The sequence below is a fragment of the Paecilomyces variotii genome, assembly GCF_004022145.1.
Source record: "Paecilomyces variotii strain CBS 101075 chromosome Unknown C8Q69scaffold_19, whole genome shotgun sequence".
NCBI classification, from domain to species: domain Eukaryota; kingdom Fungi; phylum Ascomycota; class Eurotiomycetes; order Eurotiales; family Thermoascaceae; genus Paecilomyces; species Paecilomyces variotii.
This window is the reverse complement of record NW_021167158.1, coordinates 103,101-127,331: the sequence shown is the minus strand read 5'-3', so window position 1 is coordinate 127,331 and position 24,231 is coordinate 103,101. Positions and strand designations below refer to the sequence as shown.

The window sequence follows — 24,231 nt, the reverse complement described above, 5'->3', positions numbered from 1 at the left end:
ACGAAACACACTACCGTATTCGCCGGCAGCATTAAGCGCATCATAAGAATCATCACTCAGGATATCGGGAAGTGTAACGCAGTCAGTAGCACTGAGATTGTGGCGCTGAGGCTGAGGGAAGTGAATATTCTGACCTGACTTTGTACCCCATATTTGGTAACCGATACGTATCTACATATAACTATGCACTCAAATGTTGATTCAACGCCAGTATGAAGTCATGAATAAAAATACAGTTCTATCCCTACTACAATAATAACAACTTCTATTCCAAACAAAAAAACACACAGAAACAAACAACTACGGGTACTCGCCCTGTTGCCTAGGTGTTGCAGTTTACTACGTAGTCGACCGGAGAAACACAGCGCCAGCGCATCGCAAATCCAACGTCGAAATGCAGTTTGACTACCGGACTGGTGCCAATTACAGATGGACTATCAACTGCGTGTCTTTCTTTCCATGCAGAACTATTGAAAGATACAGATAAAAATAAATAGCTTACTTCTTCGCTGGTCGGTCGACTAAGACAATAACATTGATTGTTTTGTACACATAGTTCCAATCCTGTAGAGTAGTAGATGATAGATGCCCGACTGTTGTCGCGCGATAAGTACGTAGAATGCCAAGAAATCTCCCCACAGAATCTCCTCGAATACTCACGTATGTATTATTGAACCACCAAAGAAAATCCCTTCGGAAAAAGCTAAAAGCCGATATTCCTAATAAGAATCTAGCTCTTGCGATAAATCCGGCCTCTTTCTGTTTGACAACCTTTTTTTTTCCTGCTCTGTATCTGATCATCGTTGAAACATGGCCTGTACCTTGACTACTTTCTTTCCAAAAAAACACCACCCCTTGCAGGCTACTCTCACGCAAACGGGGCCCGTCTAACCTGCTCGTTTCCCAACACTTTGGGAATCTTGTCTTGATGAAAAGGAAAAAGAAGGAGCCTTTTTTCTCTTCTTGACTCTCCCTTGTCACATAGGTCCAAGGCAGGGATAGGTACTATGTACCATACAGTACCTATGGTGGTCCAATCATACCACATAGGAGCCGTCCTAGCGCCAACGTCCTCTCGTGCTAAGGAGGCTTCTTTCGCGTTAAGCTCTTCATGCATCCTGCAGATCACATAGCTTGAAGAAAACTGCGAGGTCGATCAGTACAGGATACGGCGAGGTTGAAGATGCTAGTAACGTGCTATCGACATACATGTCTCGGGTTGAAGATCTCCACTGGGAAGTAAGTATACGTTACACTGCACTTGGAATACTGCAACTTCCACTGCGCTCTTTAGCGGTGCTACACCGTTGGCTTGAGGGAAAAAAAGCTCGCAAAATGTGGGGGAAGGGTATCTGACATATTCCCCTCCCCCCTTGCTGATGCCGAAGGAAGGGTTGCGGGTTTATACCTATACGGGCATCTTCGGACTTGGCGGCCTGGCGATACTGACATAGGTGGTGACCTTATATTGTGGAGCATTGAAGACATGAAAAGCGATTAGATGGAGATGGATGGATGAATCGGATATTTTAGCCCAAGCAGGCTTGATTCTTTTTTGGACAGTCAAGACTGTCTTCAGCCATCACAAAAGCTTTTTCAAAACTGTCAGATACCTTGAGATCGACGACCCACGGCTATAGTTCCAATATTCACTGCCAAGAGATGAGCATTTGACTAGTCGGCACTGAGCACCACTGCTATCTTACCTAAAAGGAAAGGTATCGATATTACTGACTCGAGTCTCACTTGAATCGAGAGTGGAAGCACTAGAACCTGCAGCTCCGCATTCCCCTTCCTCCCCCCACTCAATGCACTAGCATATGGGACTCGATACCGCAGTATTATCGAGTGTACTAACCCTAGAATATACCATATTACTATTTCTTAAACGCCGGAATCAACCGCTCTGCCATTCACCGCTGAAGACTCCATCGCCGCTATGTCTTCAAGTGGGTTTCAATGAGCGAAGAACAACAAATCGCACTCTATCAAGCAAGGGTGAATATGGTGAACAACTTATCGGTTTCCACCAATTTGACCACACTGTTGGAGGAGACCACGCATGAGTGCGGAGATGGCTCGGAATAAGTACTGTCTCATCTAGTCAAGAGACAGATATCTGATTCTTTGATTTGAATACTCCTTAACAGTAAAGGTATAGTGGAATAGTTATTATCTTCCTGCAAGAGATACGGGTCGTCCCGAGCGTACCGCGCTAGGGGAAAGGGGGAGGTATGCGATTAGGTAGTTCTGAGTATAGTACAGTACCAGTATCTACGTATATGGTCATGAATCCAACAATCTGGATCGCTTACAGTAGGTCTCAATGAAGCGGATCGGTCCTTTCCTCGTTCCTTCCTGCTGGAATCTGACTGCAGCTTTCGTTCGTCATATGTAGATTACATAAAAATCCTCGACTCCCGATTTCCGTCTGTCGAGGTATGTGATATAATGAAGATATCTAAACTTGGCGAAGAAGTTTAACATGTCAAGGTCTTTTCTAGGCCACTTCTGCTTTGCTGTTAGATATGCCCTGTGAAATTTGAATAGTGCTTTACGTACTATGTAACTTATAAAAAGGAGCTATTTACGAATGTGGAACGATACCATGCCTTGTTCGGATTACTACACCGCTCTCTGAGATTATTATATCCAGTTAATACTGTTGGTCATCATGCTTACCATAAAGAGGCCAAGTAGTAATAGCTATCCCTTTATTGAATCCGATCGTCCGCTGCAGGATCTCTAAGATGGACGTTTACTTTACCTCCGCCAGACCAGACAGCAAGGAGCACAAAGTAAAGTGGCGGTGCTGGCGGGTCCCTCAATAGCTGTTTGGATAGATAATAGTACCGCAACACATAAAGTGCAATAGTAGGTCAAGAAGCGGGGTTTTCTTAATCGAGAAAATATCAATGTTTAGTCCTTAGGTTTCACCCCGGGGATTTGGGAGGACTGGCTTGTCTAGGAACAGTGGCGTTGCAGCGTATAGAATGGAGTAAAGAAAACAACGGAGAGATTCCGCCGTCACATTTCGGTGAAAGGTATCTACACTGCATTATACCAGATGCTGCGATCCGTCGAGGTCCTTGATTCCGTTATCCCCGCTTTAATGTTTACAGGGCTGCTCACATCTAAACATGTTTAGAGCTCGCAGCGAGACCCATGTAGGGGATGGTCACCATCGTCAACCCATATGATAGACTGACTGCATTATAGCTGAGGACACGGATAATAGGTAGAGCGCGTAGACTCTGCAGATAATACGCTCATGTCATGTATCCTCGACATGGATGGGAAAGTTTCAAGATTATCCTTTGGAAAGAGCAGCAAAGCCATCAATCTTATCCAGAGGATTATGATATTGGGGCGTACCGCTCCAGATCCCAGGTCTTGAGTGCGTACCAGCATCCGTATAAAAACTCATGGACAAACCTTGCACGAAACAGATCTAGCGAATAATGATCTGAAAGATATTCTCTTCCATTACAAGAAGCTTTCGTTTCTCAGTGATAAAGAGTGAAAAGAAGGGGGAAAGATAATACCAAGGGATATGTAAATACGTTCCAATTCGGGGTTAGGTAGAGGATCATACCCCAATACCTCATAATCCGCATTGCCGCTAATGATTTCTTTTCCATTAGAGACTTGTGTCTCCACCGGAAATTCTCCTTGCGAGGTCATCTGTCTCGCAGCTGATTCCTGTTGGTGGCTCCAGACTCGAGTAGAGGATGATAAGTCTGAGAAAACCCCTAGAGATGACGGTGTCGGTGAGGACTTGACGGCCCGACCAGATCGGCTAATTCCTCGCAACTTCAGCCTACGTAGACACGCTAGGGAAACTCCAGGCGATCGTGGGAAGCTGAGGATAACCCGCAACAGACAGGATGCAGACAAAGACCGTGGACTCTGGAGATAAACACCAGGCACATGGGGCTGAGATTCTATCCGTTAGCGCGCCGATCGTGGTGGGAGCGCGCGCAGTTCGGGACTAGGTGACCTGTTTCACAGCCCGAGGCGCAGGGCTGGACGAGAGAAGGTTTGCCAGGGAAAGCCTAAAAATGGAGTGCGCGATGATGCGATCACAGGCGTGAACTAATCTATCTACTGCTTAGAGCAAGTTAGCAGCGATCGAGTTTGAGATGGAAAAACTGGCGATGCCGGCTGAGGTCATCTGTTCGTCACGGGACTCCGCATCACGTCGCGTCGCTCCCGCCTTTGTTTACTTCTCCCCGCAACGCGAGTCTGATCAAGTTACTTACCACAGCACGCTGCCATTGCAGCACAACCAGCAATTCTACACACAAGATCTTTGATCTCGGGATAGCCGACGGTGTAAGTATCCCTCTTTGGCGCTCAGCCCAGCTGCCCGATAGCTGAAAAGGCGGGGTTATCATGCCGCTGATGATACACCTTGACGCCATGATTGGGTCGCGCTAGACTTTGGGGCTTGACAACACGATAACAAGAATAGCACGAAAGCGGGCTCCAAGGGGACCTGGGCTGCACATGGCGCACCAACTTCACATTGTCATATCGAATCACCCCACCAGGGACCCATTTCAGATCGGAGCTACCGAGCAATCGCAGCTTGAGAGTTGTCGTCGAGCCCCGACGCGTAGGAAGAGCTGCGAGCCTAACTGTCTAGCCTGCTTATCGTTGCATTGGGCTGGCTGTGAATCAATGCATCTGCGGGGAGACGCGGGAGAGGACAGCACAGGTGAGACGGGCGCGTGACGTAGACCGAGACTGGTCTTGTTAGAGACAGTGCCCACGAGCAGGATGGAAGTAGACCCTACCCCTCCATCTGGGACAAGTCCCGAATGCTCCGAAGAGGGGTGTGTCGCGCTCTGAAATCGATCGGCACCTGGGGGAGGGGAACTTCTGTGCAGCACGCGGTGAACTGGCTATCCGCATAAGAGTGGGATACAAATACGGTGGTTTGCTCTGCGCAAAGCCTCAAGGCGCATAAGGTACTTTCCAGAGCGACATCGGGAAGAACACAATTCCTCCACATTCCGCGATATCCATCGGATGAGGATAGGATAACAGGCTCGGAGTCTTGCGAGAGGCAATCTGGAGTGGAGCATCTGCTTGGAATCAAGTAAATCGCCCAGTCAATGACGTCGACCTGTGTCTTGGGCCTTGCAACGAGCTTTGAGAGAGACAATTACTACCAAGAATAGGCAATTCAACAAGGATAATCGTTCAACTTGCTTGAGAGCATGGTTCCACCTCAGTCGAGTTCAACGAAAGCTGCTGTTAAAAGCACGTTCTGAGAGAGTTGCCCTCCCGTAGGCGGTTTTAAGACCGTCACTCTAAGTCCAGGTTTCCCGAAGAGAGGGAGGGCTAGTATGGAGAATGTGGAATAGCGATTCAATTCCTTGTATGGTCCATACTTGTACCCGTAGGAACGGACCGAACCCAGGACAGTGCGCAAGTATTCCAGCGGACCTCCAGTCTTCTTGCAGAGCCTCTCAAGTCCTGTAAGCGCTTGCAGATCGATGATATCCATTGACCGCTAACCCAGCGCTTGAAGAGTAGTAGAATAGTTGTCCGTATATCAGATATGACTGCAGTTCTTTCTATCCCTGCCCGGGCGCCAAGCCGACGGTACGGACGAATCGTGATTGATATCGCTGGGTCCCTCTTAGCCAGCGGCTCAGGAGCAGTCCTGGTTGGGACATGCAGCCCAGCGGCACGAGGGAGGCTTCACTAGTCGAGTGGCCGCAGTCGGTGACAGATGTCGGGGATGAGGCGGATTGCCATCCTTGCGTGTGGACGGTTTCGTCTGGACTTTTCCTCTGTGTTGTCGAAAGATCTTCTCATAGGGAGAGTGGACCCGGTGGAGGTCGCTAAAACTGTGTGCGTTAGCTTGGATCTCGTTGCACCTGGCAATGGTAAGACGTAGTAGTTTTAGCAAGTAGTAGACACGAACGGTTCGAGACCCCGAAAACAAGAATATTCTGGAGACCAAAGACAACGAACAGAGCCAAGTAGCAGCAGTAAACGTCTGTCTGTGCTACCCGACTCCTGGAAGCGGATATATGGTACATCTTGATGTTGTTGTAGACCGTAAACACTGGTATCACATCTCCCGTCAACGGTCCCTGGGTAATCAAACTGCCAGCCGTGCAGTACCATCATTAATACAGCAAACATCATTGCCGCCCACCTGAGTCAGACCCAAGACGGGCATGATCCATGTTGGCGCTTCTCACAGGCTCTGGGTGAGTTCATGGTTGCTGAGCAGCCAGTAGTGTGTTTTATGGCGGCAAGGGGAGCACAGCAACGGCCGGGAGCTTGGGCTGACGAGCGGCCCTAGAGCGACCCTAGAAGGTCTGCTCGATACACCTAGAGAAGCCCTAGGATTGTAATAACGGGGCGAGCAAGACGAGCTCGTTCAGCAGGCCGTGCCTGGACAAAGAATCTCCGTGCTGGTCGTTCCCGAGCCTGTTCCGCCCTGGTTCTGGTCGTCGCTTAAGCTTCTCAGGACCTGGAGATCCTCCCCACTTTCGTTGCCATTGCAACAAGGGCTGCCCTTTCAGCTTCACCATTTCCAAAGTCCTTTTTCAACGCTTCTTTTCTTCTCTTTCTTCCTCATCTTCTCCTCGCCGTCCTGTCGGTTTTTACCTTCGTCGATTTCCCTTGGACGGGCTCGGTTCCGGATCTCCTCTACCTCTCCTCCGCCATCCTCCTTGCTCTTCCCCTCGAAACCCCTCCATACCGTCCGCTGCAAGCTGCACCCCAGATTCTTCTCCATTGCTGCATGCCGGCCATGTCTTTCTGAATCAGACTTCGACATCCCCGGGCCCCTTGTGAGTGCAGTGGGCCATTGGATTGAGGAGTTCGTTGATTGTGGGTGTTCGGACGGACGAACGAGGTGTCAGATACACCCCAGGTACAAGAGGAAAGAAAAGGAAAAAAAGAAAAAAGAAAAAGAAAAAGGAAAAAGAAAAAGGAAAAAAAAAAGCTGGATAATATTTACGAGCAGACACCAAGTGTGACTGCCGTTACATGAATACAAAGAATAGTTGGTGCTGGGAAGGACGGTTGCATATCCTTAGCAGGGTGCTACAGGTTCTGCAGTGCAGACATTTTGCAGTCATTCCGTGATTCCAAGGGAGACAGCTGAATCCTAGACAATTCTTCTGTCCATAATGGAGCACTCTTCACCTTTGGCTGCTATGCAGCCTCCTTCTGTGCATTTTGGACACTGCTTTCGGGCAGATGTACCAACGTCTTATGCATCCTTTGGATCCGTGAAGGGCTTTGGTCCGAATAGTTTCAACTTCAAAGACCTCTCCATGAAAAGAGGCCATGCGGATTACTTCAACATGAAGCCAGTCCGTGGATCTTCTCCGACAGCCAGCCTTGCTGCGGATCTGTCCCAAAATTTCCATATTGATCAAAGGTCAGTCCACTGTCTCCATGAAACTAAACGGCTCTTACGGACAAAGCCGTGCTAACGTCTGGGACAGTCCACAATTAGCAACACCCCGCAGGTCTTTGTTCTCATCGAACCTGTTCGGACCCGGAGGCGGACGTGGTAGGAGACGCAAGAGGAGACCAAATTGTGCTCAAGGCTAACACTGGAGTAGAAGAGAACATGACCACCCCTCCCCTGCCTGCATCCTCGCCCGCCCCTGCTATGGATATTATGGACATGATGGAGATGTCTCCCCTCCCGCACAAGGTTCCTTACTCGAGGTCAACTGAGGTGGAACTCCCTTCTCCCACTCCGGACATGGGCACTGTCGATTCCCCCATGTCTTCAGCCGCTCCCAGCCCGTTGCAGGAGTCTCCCCTTGACGCTCCAAAGCACGCCCCATATGAGTAAGCCGATTCCCCCATTAATCCAGTGCCTGATGGAAATAGTCTAACAGGCCCTGGGTTGTACAGAAGGAGACGCTCCAACATGCTCCGCCCGTCCCTGGCTCGTACCAAGGCGCACTCAGCGCATCTAGGCATCCCGAAGCCCGCACCGGAGAGCCGATCTCCTCCTTTCAAATTCTCCAGCGGGGGCAGTAAACTGTCATCCGGCAGCTCGACATCCTTAGGAGACATGTTCGATGAATCGCCCCAGCGGGAGAGGACCTTGCCCAGGAGCAACAGTGGCCTCATGGGACCTCCTCGTCTTAGGCAGCCTTTCGGATCTGGCGCTGGACATGCGCGTAGCAATGGCTCTCCAGCTCCAGGCCCAATCCGTAGGAGTGGGAATCCTTTTATGCGTCCTCGCAAGCAATGCCGCAGGTCTCTGAGCATGTTTGAGCATCCTGACGACGTGATGCGGGAAAATGATGCTGGCTATTCTACAAATGCACCCCTTCCATCTATTAATGATATCGAAGTTACCCCCAGCCTGCAGCTTCCCCACTTCGTCCCAGACGACCAGCCCGACTGCTTACCACGGATTGAAAAGAAAATCCTGGTGGACCTCATTGATGGCAAGTATAATGATCGCTTTGAGAATCTCATGATCATCGACTGTCGATTCGAGTATGAGTACGAAGGCGGCCATATCAATGGAGCTCTGAATTACAATGACAAGGAAGAGCTTGCTGATATCCTATTCGAAAAGGAACCCAAGCCGGGCACGGTGCTTGTCTTCCATTGCGAGTACTCTGCCCACCGTGCGCCCATCATGGCGAAATATATCCGCCACAAGGATCGTGCGGTCAATGTTGACGAATATCCAAAGTTGACTTACCCGGAAATGTACATTTTGGACGGGGGATACAGCGCCTTTTTTGCTGAGCATCGATCGCTGTGTTATCCTCAAAACTATGTCGAGATGGCTGACAAGAACCATGAGTATGACTGTGAACGTGGCCTTGGCAAAGTTAAGCAACGGTCCAAGTTCAGTCGAGCTCAAACCTTCGCCTTTGGACAAGACTCACCACAGATGGAGGACAGTCCTACGGGAAGATGTCGAAGCCATGGAGATCGTAGTCGCGGTCTCGGATCCCCATTCGGAGAAGAACACAGTCGCATGCCCGGTCGTCGGATGCTTTCTTACTAGAGTCGATTGCGGCTTTAGATTTGACTCTACGGCGCCACGCCTTTAATGGACTTCACGTTTGTCGCATTTTTTTAAACCCAGCGAATGGTCCACCTGGTTGATATTTCCATTCGTGTGCGCCTAGTCGACTTGCCTTCTGTCATTACACAGCCTTTCGAAGGGTTGAAATGATTGACACGGCCATTTGTCGGGCCCCAACCAGTGCTGAACCTCAGAGGGCCAGAGTCGTCGTCACTGGAGGACGATATCGACTGCTCCTGTACATCGTCACGAGCGTGACGGGCGGTATTACTCTTACGTTTGATTCCATACAACTGCTTTCACCGCGGGGTGTCTCTCTTCGCCAGTGTATGGCGTCAATTCTCATACACAATCTCGAATCCTTATGTCATCAGCGCTTTACCATACAGCTTCACCACCACATATCTTCTTTCTTATGTTACTACGCCACTTATTCCCCTTCGATGACCTTGTGAAGATCACACCATGACTAAAGTCGACCCACCATCATCCAGCATTCTACAATCCTTCTTTTCCTTTGTCACAACTACCTGATACTCGACAAGAAGATACGCTCATACCGCCCCTGCGCCTCACGCTGGAACCCCTCCGCCCGCTGGGGTTATCCTGACTGGTACCGCACCAGAGACGAATTTCCTTGACATTCATTTTTTGGCGCACTATATGCCCCTTACCGTCCTTTTAACTCTAATTCCCTTTTGTGGTTCATGTACAATTCTTTGCGGAGCATTGCTGTCACCAGCTACTCGTTCATTTCTGGATCGTCCAAACAAGGCCGTTTGACGTCGATACCAGTCCATCCCCATTTCCGCATATGAGCGAGACGATGAGGGCTAATATCGCATAATAATATGCGGTGCAGCTTGTACATAGAAACCTACGATCCCAGTGCTTTCCCAATTGTGAACAGTGAGCCTGGTGAGAGGGTACTGATAGGAACCATGTTTTCCTTGAGTGAGGAATAAAAATAGAGGAAACAAATTCAAAAAACAGAATAATCACTTCCTTTCCCTAGACAAACATTGAAACGTAAAGCTGCCAGATTGGCGGTATTATTATTAGAGTCGAGCCCGTCTGTTTCTAATCTGCAGTCCAAGTAGTTCCGAGCGGAGGCCCAATCAACGCCGCCCACCCCGCAAAACCAGGGCGTCTCAATTGCGACTCCGTTCAATAATCGATCGATCTCTCCCAATTCCTCCTGTACCGGTCCAAATGCGGCCCGGATCGCAGCATACACACAATCGCTATGGACATCGATGACATTCTCGCCTCTGTCGATCGCGACAATTACTCCTCGCCTGAATCCACCGCGCTTGATCACCAGCAACTGACGCGCTATTGGGTTGCGGAGCGCGCCGTGTCGGAACTCTTGCCATGGCCGGCACCGTTGATGGATCGGATGATGGAGAGGGTTAGGAAGCAGGTAAGTTTCTCCATAATGGCTCTGCGGTACAGGAGAGTTATTCGAATTTCTTTCTTTCCTGCTTTCCTTGTGCTCGCGCGAGGGGTACGAGGGTTGTGGTAGACATAACCTTTTTTCCCCTCAAAGGATACAAGGATACCAACGCGGAATGCGCATATCAAACTCCCAAGCGAAAGAGCAAAAAAAGAAAAAGAAGAAGAAGAAGAAACACTAACAGCCACATCTTCCCAGATCGAAATAATCGAAGACCTCGCCGCCTCATCAGCCGACCCCTCAACAAGCACAACCAACAACCCGACTCTAAACCTCAAGCTCTCAATCCTCCAAACCGACCTCTCTCGCACTCAATACCTCATCCGCTCTTTTCTCCGCCAGCGTCTCTCCAAACTCACCAAATACAGCATGCACTACCTCCTTCTCATCTCCCCACCGCGTGATTCCCAACAGCAGCAACAATCAACCCAATCCACTACTGCACAACCAGAAGATTCCATCCCCGACCCCTCAACCGCGATAGACACATCCCCTCTTTCTCGACAAGAAGCAGCTTTCATCCACGCACATCAGAACCTCCTAGCGGAGCATTACGGGTTATCATTCATGGCCTCCTTCCCGCCGCGACTACGTCGATTAGACGACAACGCAGGCGGGACGAGTATGGTCCAGGCGCCTGATACGAAGGAGATCGTATTCGTGCGATGTCTCGTGGAGGAAGTGAGCATTCTCATCCCTGCGGATGAGGCTGCGGGATTCGAGGAAGAATACGGTACGACGATGCATATGGGTGAAGTATGGGTAGTACGATGGGAAGGGATCAAAAAGAGTTGGGAGAGGGGGGAAGTGGAGGTTTTATAATCAACAATAAAATATGTGGATCGATTTTCTTATCCTGTCTAGGATGGGATCTTGTCGTGACACTGGGATTTAAGCACTCAAAAGAGGGGAAAAGCGCTCTGGTGGTGTGGTATATTATATCATTTTTGTCCATCCAGCCTTCTTTCAGTTTTTACATTTGATACCAAAAGACTTTAGATTACAAGGTTTGGAGTGGTTGCATTGGGAATGGTCTGGTGGCATTGCATGTTCAGCGGTCTTTGTGTCACTCGAGCAGCATAGGATTTGGCGTCAGGGACTAGTTATAGATATTAATATCTTATTGAAAGAAAAAAGCTAATAGAACGATAGAACGAAGCTTCGTGTATACAGAGTAACTCTTCCGAAATCATCTGGAGTGTTCTTCAGTCTTCATAGTAGAGAAAGAGGGTGATATCGATATCATTCTTTTTGAAATGAGGGAGATATAAAGCATGCCATGCACACAGTTCATCTAGATAAATGGCGCGTTTCCCTTCAAGTCTAATTTCGCATAAAACATCCAATTCATGTGCTACCGTGCCGTCCAGTCCCGTATAACCTATCTACCCATCAATCGTGACCCTGTCATATGCACTGCTAAGAAACATCTATAGCGATTATTGAGAGAACGACGAATCGAAACCACAGCCAAGAAATGCAGAAAGAACAGCCACCTTTCGCCATCGCTAATGGGGGCGTGAAATATTTACTGGTTGAACGAATAAAGAGGAAGAGTTTGCCGAGGATAATGCAAGACGCCTGGGAATCAGTGCCGGAGTTATGGCGGAATTTTGCACGGAGCAAGCATCAACATGTCAACATAGAACGCTTAAGCAATGTAGCCATACGCGGGCGGATCTGAGTCTGAGATACGTTCGAGGTATTCTCGATCAATCAGACTCTCGATACGCTTCTTGACCATGTTGACGTCGGGAACAAAGCGAGAAGCAAGCTGCGTTAGTACTTCTGTCATGAGCTGAGAGTGCGAAAGCGTTTTCCGTTGCCTAAGGAAAAGGCCACGTTAGTATCTATCGTACAGTCGAAAGGGGATCAAGGACACAACGTACTTCATGATTCGTACGATTGCAGCTTCAATGCTACCGCCTCGCTCCTCGTTCATCTTCTTCTCCGTCTCTTTTCGCTCGTTCTGACTCTCAACTTTGTTTCCTCCACCGCTGACAACGCCGATGCGAACCTTAGTGAACATGCTCTGGAAGTCTGGGTTGTAGAAGAATCGGTCTGTTGGCTTCACGTCTTTGCTCATCGGATCTTTCTTGAGGACTCGGGTTTTAGGGGCCACGGCGAGAGACTGAAGGTTCCGAATCAAGTCGTGATCTGGAATACGGGTCTGCGCTTGGATCTCTTCGTAGGTGAGAGATTCACCGTCCGGCACGTCGTTGAAGAGGAGTAATATGACCATGGCGTACGTCGAGACATTCAGCTCATGACGGGCAACTTTGCCGTTAGACCTCCGAAACGTCGCTCGGATATCTGCAGTGCCCATGTTTGACTGCCAAGAGAGCTTCCGGCCATTGTGCTTGCTTAGGTAGAAGTTCTCAAAGCTCTGCTTGAGTGAGTCGATCTCCTTAGGGAAGATGCATGGTAGCTGCACGGCACCATCTTTGGAGGCAGACATGATTTCCATGGGCCACATCGTACTGGTGAGAACGCTGATTTCCAGTTCTACCTTCTTGACATCCGGATCCGCAGACTTCGCCACGTGGTCTCTGTAGCCGGCTGTAAGGTCATCGGAGATTGCCATGTCCTTGAACATAGATTCGAGACGCTGTGTGAACTGGTTTCCAACTTCCATCTTCATCTTTGAGATCATCTGTCTCTCAGCATCCATACTTGCTGACCGCTTCATGAGCAGACGTCGAGACAGGTGCTTCTTATAGTAGGTCTCGAAGAGGTCCTTATCCTTAATGTATCGGAGAAGCGTGATACCGTTCTCAAGAAGAGCATCAACTTCACTCTCCGTCTTCCCCTTGATGCCCTTCTTAAGATTTTCATCGAAGAACAAAGACAGATGCTCTGAACTGCGGTTGTTGGAGTTGATGAAGTCTGAGAAGCTTGTGGTAATCGATGTTTGCAGACCCTGATCAGAGGCGAAAGCCTTGCGCCAGACGTCGTCGAATTTCTGCTTGAGAGCTAGAATATCGTCAACCCATTTGATTGCAGCCGCAGTCTGCTGATTTGCAGGCTTCTCCTTCTCATCAGCTTTCTTCTTGCCATTAGCGGCCTCCTCCGACTTCTGCGCCGGAGCCACTGTCGGCTGGGCGAACGCCTTGGCTGCAGCATTGATTTCATCGCCCATCTCAACAATGCGCTTTTGTACCGCTCTCGTTAATGCGGTCTTCTTCGGGTCAACTCTCGCGCTGAGTTGGTACACATTACCCAGGTCCTCCAGCTTGTCATGGTCAAGCATATACCGAACACCGCTCCCCTCTAGTGCGATGACATCTGCAATGTTCTTGAGGATCATCTCTTCGTCCAGTACACTCTTGATCTTCGGTTCTGTCAGGTCAGACAATGTCTGTCGACACCGCTGCACCTCTTCCGTGATGCGTTCAGAGGTGAGTCGGCAGAAGGTAGCTGCATCAGTTGTCGCTAGAAGTCTCTGTCCTTCGGCGTGGTAGAAAGCCTTGCTGGATTCCAGGAACGAAGGCTCAAAGACGGTCAAGTACAACTTCGACGAATCCTCCTCTGTGGCTGTCTCGTATAGACCCTCTAGCATGTACATGCAGTGTCGAATCAATGGCCTCTCTATAATATGCCCAGCTCTCTCCAGTTGTATCATGAAGAGGACTGTTGATTCAAGGACGTTATAAACAGTCATTTCCGATTCCGCAGGTATGGCCGCTCGAAGGACATGATCTCGGAATAAGCACATGGCTGCGATATATATCGACGGTTTCCTATGGTCGGAGCATGTAACACGATTCTTTACCTCGTAAGCACAAAAGTCTAAAGGATGGCATTGTAAGAGAGCGGATGTGCAGCTTACCATGTACATCAATACATCTGTGATCATGCCCATACACAGTTGATGGTCTTCCCAAGCCGCCTTTACTACTTCCAAAAACTTCTCTCCTGCAGCTCTTCTCTCGTTTGCTTGGTCCATTGCATCGGTTGGTTCTCTTGCTAGTAATAAGCTCGGAGATATGGCGGATGTGACTCGCTTGCAGACCTCCTTCTCCAACCAGTCCTGCTCTAGACGCACGACACGCTCGTACAGATCATCACCCCGGCCCATAATGACACACTGGTATGCGCTGCGGTAAAGTTCCTCGAAGGATAGGCACGAAGCATTCTTGGTGTGGATCTCGCGTAAAGATGAAGACAGGACGGACCATCTCGACTCGAAATCATCTCCTTTGCCTGTCGTTAAACCCTTTATGAGGACACTCATATTAGCAACAATCGTCAAGCACTAGGAATTAATCGACCAGATAGAGTCAAGATGTCGAGTCCAGCGTCAAAAAGCTGTTTATGTCTGCAGCAGCGGAAGTTGCCTCCCTCCGTACTGCGGGAGGATTTCTTTGAGCAATAACGAACAAAGGAAAATGAACACCCACCCTTCGAGGGGCACGAATCTTATGCCTAGCTCTCATAGCAGCCATGGTGTACGTGTCTTCCTTGGAAGGCTATATCGAAAAATGTGCTGTATTATTTATCTGTGAACAGACTCGAGGGCGGGGCAGTCAAAGCGGCCGGAGATAGTGAGGTAGATAGATGCGTTGGGAAGACAGCTGCGCAACGCAGGGAGCAGTGAAGTGAGGCTGACAGGGAGAGAGGAAACTTCTAACCAGAACTCCATTCGCCTGCACTGAAGATCTCTGACTGTTTCTCGCCGAGAATGGTCGCTGGTCTCAGTAGATGCTCTACTTGGACATGGAGATGCTCTCGCTTTCGCCGCGGAGAAAAGCCCAGGAACAACTTATCTCCGGCGGCTTTTCTGCCTCGAGCGACGCCGTTTCCGATAGTTTATCATATCATCATCGATTAACCATCAGAAACATCTCTACCGCAGCTGGAATACGCGAGAACGCCAGGTGCGTCTGTCGGTACTTACCAGAATTACTATCGCGACTGTATCTTCACTTCATATTCGAGTCATAATGCGTGCAGCACCGGCTTTGCGACACGTCCTCCGCGGCCAGAGTCGCCTCTTTCCCCGAGCCTCCGCTCCCAGCATACTATCGCGATCACAGTCGCAGTCGCCATTACTATCTGCCAGCGTTTTCAGACAGAAGCAAGCTGTGATTCCCTCTCTTTCCAGATCCTTCGCATCCTCTGAAGCGCCCAAGACTCGTGATCCTCGTCCTCTTACCGACCGCGCCACCTCCGAATCTACAGACGCAGAAAATGCCGAGCAGAACAAAGCACGTCGGGCGCAAGAGCCCATGTACCAGATCACATTTACCTGCAAACCATGCGGCGACCGTTCCTCGCATCAAATGTCCAAGCACGGCTACCATCGCGGCACAGTCTTGATCCGTTGCCCGACTTGTTCCAACCGACATGTGATCAGCGATCATCTGGGCATCTTCATGGACAAGAAGAGCACGCTGGAAGATATCCTGAAGAAAGATGGCAGGAAGCTGAAGAAGGGCTATGTGGATGGCGACATGGAGTTCTGGGATGATGGCACTTCGAACCCGAAGCAGACCCAGGAGCAGTCTGAAAAGGCTGGCGAGCAGTGATAATTGTTAACGGAACTGTCATGATCTTCAGCCCCAGGAGAAATCCTATGCGTGTCTCCTGTTGCAGTTCCACATTGCATATCTTACGATACTTTTGCAGCGAGTTCAGGAGTTGACGGGTTTTCTGAGTACCTATGGGTGAAGGAAAAGTGTCTATGCTTGTCGGTGGTAATGGGAGCCCACTGGAAAAGGATCTCGCATGAATACCTTTTCTTTTTCGTCATCTTGTATACACTATGTACATATCGACATAGACTCTATGTATCATTAGCACATAATATAACCATCTCCGTTCATGCCCAATTCTATCTAAAAAATTTTGTTTTCCTCAAACGCCAGCCCTGCTCAGCATAATTGACACATTATGTTTATGTATAAACATCTACCAACCCCTTCTCTTTCCTCTAAATTCAAGACCCTTCTCCTTTCTCTTCTCCCGCTTGCGCTCGTTCCTCCTCTTCTTTTCGCGTCCGACCTTTTCGGGGTCTGCGACAGCCTCAATACGTCTTTTGACACGACGTCCCTCACGCCGTTCTTTGATCGATTCCTGCACGCGCGCCATTTGCGCTACGTACTCCGTGGTTCCGAGCTTCTTCTGCAAGAGATCCAGGACTTCATGTGCGTTGCTGACAAGGGCCTTATACACCTCCTGGAAATCGCGGTCCGAGGAACGCGGTGCAGGGATAGATTGATCGGTAAGATGCTGCAATGGTAGCAGAATTACCGGTAGTGACGGCATGATTTGCTCCGTATCGAGATGGCGACAGAGTGCAGCAAGCAGGCCCATGGAGGCGGTCTTCGGAATCAACGACTCAGCCTTTGTCGTGAGAGTCTCGCGACGCAGGATAAGGGAAACCTGTTGGAAGATATACTGAATGGCGGACTTCGTGGATGAGCCCGTGTCGTTGACGTTGTCCTGATCCTGGTCCTCTTCGCCAGAGTCACTCTCCTCAATCGCCTCATCGGCTTCAGCTTCAGCTTCTCCAGGTCCCGCCTTGGAGAATTCGAGCTTGTTCTGGGCAAAGCAGCGACCGAGGAAGATAATGTTTCGGACTGTTTGCATGGCCAGCTCTTCGCTAATACCTGGCGTACGAAGACAACGTGTACTAGCGCGGATCAATTGCAACATCGCCTCCTTGTCAAGCTTCAGACCTGACGAACCCACTAGAGGGACTGCTCCGTAGCCAGATGCAGCGTTTGCCTTGGCCAAATCCGCCAGCCATAGGCCAACAAGATTGGCGGCGCATGTCTTGACCCACGCATGAGGGAAGAACAGCGACTCTCGCACATGAGACCAGATGGGGGCACATTCTTGCGCAAGGGCGATGGAGGGTACCGTTTTGCAAAGCTTGGTGAAAAGTTGAAGAGCAAAGTAGAGGACCTCCCAGTTTTCGCTTTCTTGGTTCTCAATCGGCTCAATGATGCTGGGAAGTACGCTGATCACAAATCGAGCTTCCTTATCCTTTTCTGTCACTTCGGGGTCGAAAAATATCCTCATTGCCTGAAGGCCAGTGCTAGTGAGCAGCATGTTGTCGGTTTGCTCGAGCCAAGAGTGCAGCGGTCTGAGAATGGCGCTCATCTGCTCTCTATCAGCCCGGCGATAAAGCTCTCCGAGTAACACTCCAGCCATTTCACGGCACTCGGGCGAGTCATCATTTGCCATAACCATGACCACGGGTAGGAAGAAGGTTCCAACAATATCTTGAGCGAGTTCGTCACCGGTCTTGGCCAGCAGCATATGCACGGCTTCCATGACGGACTGGCGCCCTTCCTGATATTGGAAATCAAAATTCTTCGCCAGAAACGCTAGCTGTTTGGCCCAGCGATTCTTGGCCTGAGGATACTCAAGCAGAAAGTGGACGTATACGCCTCGTGCGAGGTCTCGTGCGCTACGAGTCTGATTGGTTACCATCATAGTCGCAATGTTGTCCATAAGCTCGTACATCTCTGGTACGACGAACTTGCGTGCCATCACAGCCCTGATGAAATTGAAGGTGACTCCCTGACGATCAGGCTCCTCGATGTCGGATGCCAGGCGCTTGAGAAGGAACGCTAGATGACCATCCTTGAGGGTTGTCGACTTCCTCTCACGCAACATGGCCGCGATGAGCTTCAGAGAAGCCTGAGCCGCTTCCGTGTTTGTATTCGGTGCCTCCTTGATCAGTTTAACAGCCTCCGTCAGATAGACGTGCGAATTTTTGTCCAGGTCAGGAAGCGGCAGTTTGATGATGGTAGACAAGAGACGGAGGGAAGAGATTTTAACCTCCTCGTGCGCATCAACTAAGAAATCTCCGATCATTGGGAGAAAGCCAGCCACATTGCTTGCTGTTAGGAGCGAACTGTGCTTGTTGAGAATCGACCGAAGAACGTCAAGTGAAAACCGCGCCAACTTGTACACGTACGATGTTGTCGAGCCCCGTTTTTCACCCTTCTTCGCAGGGAGATTCACTAAGAAACGCAAGCGAGAGGCGGGTATAGTGGATTCGGGCGCCGTTGTTTTAGGGTCTTCGTATGACTCCTTGATGACTTCGTAACAGAAAACTAGCAGGTCGCGACTCTCGGCTTCAGGGTTTCTCAGAAGACCAACTCCAATTCGTCTCAGGAGTTCATCAACTTTTTTCATGATGTTTGAAGTAAGCTTTTCTCGTAACAAGCCCTGGAGTGGACGTATAAGGTGTGCCAGATGTCTGACAGTAGCATTTTTGGCTAGAAGCTCCATCGAGTCATAGCTCTTGCTGCTCTTGACCTCTTTCATTTTGCTGATATATTCTTCGGCCTCCTTCTCTTGACCGGTGGTACCGAAGATATCATCCATGACCACTGACACCATTTCGCCAAGACAATGGTCAAGGTCGCCCTGCTTGAAGTCATCGGTGGTAGTAACGAGAATCGAGTGGAGCGTGAATGAGAGTACGTGTAGCTGATATCCTCTAGTTAAGGCACTGCGTAACTCTCTCAAGATGTACCCAAAGTGCGAAGGCCCAAGAATGAGTGCAATGTCCGCTAGAGTCCTTCTAGCAATATCTCGGGACTCTTGCGAACGGCTGCGGAGGACATTGCATACATCCAAGAGCACCGCGGGCAGACGAATAACCTGGTCGTCCTCCGGAAGAAGCTTGATAAGCTTGACAGTAGTCACTGCAACCGGTAACCGCAAGCTGACCTCGGCCTCATCCTTGTGGTGGATATATTTAGTCAGGAAGGGGATAAAGTGCGATGTAAGTTCTGTTGCCACTTTCGCACCAGATGGCAACGCCTTAGCAAGGGTGGTCTTCGATGGTACAGAAGGATCCATATCCTCCATTTCTGCGTCGCCCACATCCTGGGATGCTCTGGCCTGGTCCATCGAATGGGATAGTGCATCCGCCATCCGTCCGAGGAGCCTAATGACATTCTTTTCTGTTTCCGATTTGCTTTCCATGTAAGCTCGATAGCGTCGGAATATAGCTCTGAATTGGACCCATTCCAGCCACTCTGCGAGTGTACCGATTGTGCTAACTGCCTCAGCGGTCAAGTTGTGTGCGTTCTCATCTTCAGCCTGGTCAAAAATATAGTGCTCGATAAGAGGCATGAAGATAGTGCTGATGTTGGACGCCTGGATTTTCCCTTTAGCCGCTTCTCCAGCTAGTCGACGCAATGCACGCGTACGACGATGCTGTTGGATATGGAGAATGTTGTTGAAGAAAGAGGCCTCCTCATCATCACTAACAAGTAGCACGTGCATATCCTGAACCGCTGGCATTGTAGGGTTCAACTTGATGAAATACCCCAGGCTGGTGACGAATTCGGCCCGAATCATCTCTGATTTGTGTTTGACTCCATTCCGCAAAGTGGGCAGTAAGACAGTCATGACAAGCGAATCGAACTCTGCATCATTGTTCTCCGATCCTAGTGCAGCTTTTTCCACGAATCGTCTCAACCCGTAAGAGGCGCTTGACCTTATCGCAAGCTCATCCTCATCTTTAATGTGAAAGAGCATGTTAAACAGCAGAGGTCGCCACTGCTTAGCATTGAAGCCATTCCACAAGTCCTCGTTGATTCTTGTGAAGGCTTGGAGACGTCGTTCGTAATCGACTTCATCAAGTCTCTGGGCGGATACAGCATTGAGATCAGAGCATAGAGAGGCGACCTCCTGTAGCTCCGAGTCATGGCTTGCAAATGCGGCAAAAACTTTAGAAAGCACTTCCCTGTTCTGATCATCCTTGAAATAATCGAACATTGATGAGATAGCTTCGAATACTTGTGTCGTAAGCGCTACATCGCCCTGAGGATCGTACAGCGGCAAGAAGTGCTGGAGTATGCGAAGAAGGCCCGATTTCGTTTTTGGAGAAACACGATCAGGCGGCTGTCGAAGGAGAAAGGTAGCAATACTGATGAGGCTCGAAGTCTCTCGTGAAGACTCAACGCATGGTGCAAGAAGTGACAACGTCTCGACGCCAGAAACCATGAGCGGGCGGGAAGGATTGTGCTTCAGAAGATTCCCAAGGTGAGACAGAGTTGAGTCAACATATGGTGCAAGGACTTCTGAACGGATTTGCTCTGGCGGCACATCTCCCATTTCTTCCTTCTCTTCAATGGACTTGCCAGTGGACAACCCGACCAGTGGTACTATAATCTGGTCCATTACGAAGATCTTCACTTCATCACGAGCGGATTCCACTCCCAAACAATCAACTATTTTGGAAAGAAGGGCGTTGTTGTACCGAACAAGGTAGAACGCAGATTTGGGGGAAGACGCCCAAGTATGGAATAGGCGAAGGAGACCGGAGACGCCTTGTGCTGTCTCAATGGCGAAGTTATCAAGTCTCGGGTTGATCACTTCGTCAAAAATGGTAGGGAGGTATTGTGACCAATCCGTGTCAGGCGATACAGAGAATATCAAGTCAAGACAACGGATAGCGAGTTGACGAATTCCACGGACCACATTAGCTAGGTTCCCAAGCTGGGAGTCAGCGACATCTGCTGTCGGGTCATCCTTGAGGGCTCGACAAGCTCGAACGAGGCAATAGACAACGACGTCCATCGATCGTTCAGTGTACGGAAGCATTCGACTCTGAAGGGTATCGAACATGGTCTCAATCATCCTCAAAAGACCCATCTGCTTCCTTGGGCTGACAAGTTCATTCGCTAGCCGTTGCTCCTGGACATGGCCTTCTTCCACGAGGTGATGCTCACCCAGAACACCGAATGCTATTTGTACGAAGAGATCAAAGTCCTTGTCAGAGAGTTGTGACAGCGTCCGCAGAATCGCTTTCCTCCGACCAGCCTGCCCACCTTGACCGCCATGCTGGGCTACTCGTGAGACCATTCGACCGTAAAGGAGCCTCAATAGGACCGGAAGCAGCTCAGCTCTGTGCTCGTCTTCGATCACACTGTCCTCCCTGCCAACGTGTACGAAGACAGCAAGCTCCTCTCTGAACCTAGACTCGTCAAGTATGTTAAGGAGATTTTCCTGGTAAGGAAGGATATGGGGAGACTTCCAGGTGAACAGGGCTTTCAGGGCAGACTTCTGTATCTCAGAGTCACCATTGGAAAGGAGGTTGCGAAGAGCGCCATGAACTTCTGACTCCTTGTACAGTACTTTGGGGTTTATAAACTTTCCAAAGAGTGCCAGAAGCGCCATTCGATCCTTGAAGCCCCAAGGAGGTTGGGTCTGACCATCAGGCGTGACGGTGGAGCCTTCTTCAGGAGTAACAGTATCCTCGTCATGAGAAGCCCATGATAGAAACATTGGGACTATCTGGCGAGAGCGTTTCTCTGCAATTTGAGGAGCGGCATTGAGGACGCGCAGAGCATGAGACCTAGGCCAGGTCGGGATGATAGCTGAAGGGTTATGTTTCTGTTCGAATTCGTGCAGTAGCATTGCTGCCGCATTTTCCGGCCGTCGGAATGTGGAAGCAATGTATTTCTCCATTTTTAAAACGTTGAAGCACTGGAACTCCGTCGCGCGGAAATAGTTGTCGTCATCTTGGTCTTCGCTGGAGAGAGGGCTGCCAGGTTCCTGCAGCCATCCGATTGCCATGTCCGCAATAATAGCCTCTCCCACGGCATGTTCACTCATAGTCTTCAAGGCTTCAGCTGAATCATCCCACAGAGGCGCAAGCTTCTTGGAGAACAAGCCGAAGCAGAAGTAGGGGATAAGCTTCGGAAGCCACCTATGAGATATCACCTGGGGGTATGCGAGTGCCAACTTTCGAATCTGCATCGAGAGGTACCTTGCCGTCTGCAGATTCAAAGGACTCTCTTCAATTTCAATTGCCATGGAGATGAGAGAGCCATCATCTTTGAGCGCCCTGGTGACCAATTCACGCAAAATTTTCAGGGACACGAGCCTCAGTTGATGCGAGGGACCAGCAAGGTTGCTGATCAAAGCATTGGCGAACGGTTCAAGCGTGGACTCATCGACGCTAATCGGGCCATTATGAGCCAACATATAGGATAGAGTGGCCTCTAGAAAGAGTGAGACGCGAGAAAACTTCGGGGCAGCTTGGCTGATAGGATCCCACAGGGCTTCGTCAACGGCACCCGACTGACTGGCGAGATCGACATAAGTCTTGAAACCTTGACCACAAGCAAAATCATCTAGTGGCTGCGAATGTGGTGACCCTGAACGGAGAGATGACAGTAGCATGTCGTGCAGACTTTGAACAAGCTGGGGTAAGATTGACGGCTCGGTAGAAAAAGATATCGCGCCAGGAAGCTTTGAATATGCATCTAGCAAGGAAACTTCCTCTGGGGAGGATTGGGGCTTATCTAACTTCTCCGTGATGTGCTTTTTCCAAGCCGGTGGGCAGGTAACGTAACCAGGCCGAGAAATTTCAGCTGTTACACAACCTGCTTCACTGAGCTGAAGCAGGGCATGGCACAATTCGCACTCGTAATCCTGCCAGAGAGAAGTCATGAACCTAGAAATAATTTATTAGTATACCGTAAAAGTAACAAGGAGTACATGCTTTCTTACTTTTGGAAATAAGGGAGAATAAAGCCACGAAACCTTTCGGAGCCCGCCTCGGCAAAGGTAGCGCAGAAGGAGAGAAAATGCTTCGACAAGCGCTCGTCAGTGATAGCATCCATTATCTGACGCAGAGAGGGAAGCATTTCATCCATAGGAGAAAGTTGCAGCGAGAATGAAGCCGCCGTCAAGAGCTCTGGGAGACAATCCTGGAAGGTTTCAGGAGTTTTCAAAGACCTCTGGAGTAGTGTGATAAGACTACGGTGAACACCCTTCCAGCTTTTCACTCTTGATCCCTTCCGAGTATTTACACACAGGAAGATCAGCCGAGTGCAGATTTGAGCGTGGAATGCGGTGTTCTCATAGTCATCGCTGGTGACATGGGTTTCTATCGTATCAAGCAGAGGCCCGAAGGTATCGCTGGACGTATGATGGATAGTGTTGATTACTATCCCACTTAACACTTGTTGTGCTAGTTCGCTCTGAAGCTCCTCTTTTGATGATAAGTTGTCGAGAATACAGCGAAGGATGTCGGCTCCGTTCGAATGAATTCCTCCTTTTACTCCTTTTATAGCGTCGGAGAACATGACCATCAATCCTTCTTTGTACGAATCTATGCATCGTGAATCCTCCACTTCCCGAAGATCCTTGAATAGGAACGAAACGGCCCGCTCAAGAGGCAGCTTGTTCTTGTAGTACACAAGGCCAGCCTTGCGAATGAGGAACGACATGGACTCGGCGGCGAACCTGGCAACGAACGGTTTTTGGCGTTCCTTCCCTAGGTATGGAGCCATGATATTCAAGACGGGTGTCAAATCTGGAACGAGGAGTCGGGATAGAAATTTGAATATCCAAGCCAGGCAGGTGAAACTCCACTCGACGACCTCGACATTAGCATGAGATGCTGCAACCGACGCCACCAGAGTAACGGCCGACGCAAAGTATTTTTCAAAGCGGACACCCAGATCTCTGGCAAACTGAGCCAGCAGACTCAGCAGCGGTTCGATAGATAATTGATCTCTCTTATCGATATATTCCACCAACAGTCCCATTATCTTCTCTTCATGATATAAAATCTGCGGAAGACTCTCAGAGAGCGAATTCACTCGACGCACGAACTGGACAAAATTATCGGTAAGATTGAGCTCTCCCCAGTGCTCGAGAGATGATCGGAAATGGGAAAACGTCTCGTCGTCGCCATCTTCTTCTCCGAAACTTGGCCGGCGCACACGGTGGATCGGGTCGATTTTGA

At 49.6% G+C, this 24,231-nt stretch overlaps 5 protein-coding genes across 5 annotated transcripts; 3 read left to right on the top strand and 2 right to left on the bottom strand.

Moving 5' to 3' along the window:
• Nucleotides 1–6,983: 6,983 nt before the first annotated feature.
• On the top strand, nt 6,984–9,106 carry C8Q69DRAFT_126518 (putative cell cycle control protein tyrosine phosphatase Mih1). The gene is made up of 4 exons (XM_028625263.1): nt 6,984–7,414; nt 7,482–7,549; nt 7,602–7,836; nt 7,903–9,106. Exons 1-4 carry the CDS (start codon nt 7,161–7,163, stop codon nt 9,020–9,022), a joined length of 1,677 nt encoding a protein of 558 aa, XP_028481185.1. The 5' UTR covers nt 6,984–7,160; the 3' UTR covers nt 9,023–9,106.
• A 938-nt stretch (nt 9,107–10,044) lies between these two features.
• Nucleotides 10,045–11,670, top strand: C8Q69DRAFT_482218 (putative GINS DNA replication complex subunit Sld5). Its single transcript, XM_028631641.1, has 2 exons — nt 10,045–10,466; nt 10,698–11,670. Exons 1-2 carry the CDS (start codon nt 10,290–10,292, stop codon nt 11,319–11,321), a joined length of 801 nt encoding a protein of 266 aa, XP_028481184.1. The 5' UTR covers nt 10,045–10,289; the 3' UTR covers nt 11,322–11,670.
• C8Q69DRAFT_482217 (putative SCF ubiquitin ligase subunit CulC) lies at nt 11,651–15,220 on the bottom strand. Its single transcript, XM_028631640.1, has 4 exons — nt 14,900–15,220; nt 14,329–14,715; nt 12,389–14,265; nt 11,651–12,325 (listed from the first exon to the last, which is right to left on the bottom strand). Exons 1-4 carry the CDS (start codon nt 14,942–14,944, stop codon nt 12,151–12,153), a joined length of 2,484 nt encoding a protein of 827 aa, XP_028481183.1. The 5' UTR covers nt 14,945–15,220; the 3' UTR covers nt 11,651–12,150.
• A 103-nt stretch (nt 15,221–15,323) lies between these two features.
• C8Q69DRAFT_482216 (mitochondrial import protein Zim17) lies at nt 15,324–16,313 on the top strand. The gene has a single exon (XM_028631639.1). It carries the CDS (start codon nt 15,443–15,445, stop codon nt 16,025–16,027), a length of 585 nt encoding a protein of 194 aa, XP_028481182.1. The 5' UTR covers nt 15,324–15,442; the 3' UTR covers nt 16,028–16,313.
• C8Q69DRAFT_482215 (armadillo-type protein) lies at nt 16,314–22,263 on the bottom strand. The gene has a single exon (XM_028631638.1). It carries the CDS (start codon nt 22,230–22,232, stop codon nt 16,410–16,412), a length of 5,823 nt encoding a protein of 1,940 aa, XP_028481181.1. The 5' UTR covers nt 22,233–22,263; the 3' UTR covers nt 16,314–16,409.
• Between the last annotated feature and the right edge of the window lie 1,968 nt (nt 22,264–24,231).

Excerpts from the sequence above, each read along its gene's own strand:
- C8Q69DRAFT_482216 (XM_028631639.1), top strand. The coding sequence starts at position 15,443 with ATGCGTGCAGCACCGGCTTTGCGACACGTCCTCCGCGGCCAGAGTCGC.
- C8Q69DRAFT_482215 (XM_028631638.1), bottom strand. The coding sequence starts at position 22,232 with ATGCAGATTCGAAAGTTGGCACTCGCATACCCCCAGGTGATATCTCAT.
- C8Q69DRAFT_126518 (XM_028625263.1), top strand. The coding sequence starts at position 7,161 with ATGGAGCACTCTTCACCTTTGGCTGCTATGCAGCCTCCTTCTGTGCAT. Across the intron at positions 7,550-7,601 it reads CGGACCCGGAGGCGGACGTG|AAGAGAACATGACCACCCCT; the intron begins GTAGGAGACGCA and ends ACACTGGAGTAG. Across the intron at positions 7,837-7,902 it reads CCAAAGCACGCCCCATATGA|AAGGAGACGCTCCAACATGC; the intron begins GTAAGCCGATTC and ends TGGGTTGTACAG.
- C8Q69DRAFT_482218 (XM_028631641.1), top strand. The coding sequence starts at position 10,290 with ATGGACATCGATGACATTCTCGCCTCTGTCGATCGCGACAATTACTCC. Across the intron at positions 10,467-10,697 it reads TGGAGAGGGTTAGGAAGCAG|ATCGAAATAATCGAAGACCT; the intron begins GTAAGTTTCTCC and ends ACATCTTCCCAG.
- C8Q69DRAFT_482217 (XM_028631640.1), bottom strand. The coding sequence starts at position 14,944 with ATGGCTGCTATGAGAGCTAGGCATAAGATTCGTGCCCCTCGAAGG. Across the intron at positions 14,716-14,899 it reads AGATTCGTGCCCCTCGAAGG|GGTTTAACGACAGGCAAAGG; the intron begins GTGGGTGTTCAT and ends GTCCTCATAAAG. Across the intron at positions 12,326-12,388 it reads GCAATCGTACGAATCATGAA|GCAACGGAAAACGCTTTCGC; the intron begins GTACGTTGTGTC and ends CCTTTTCCTTAG.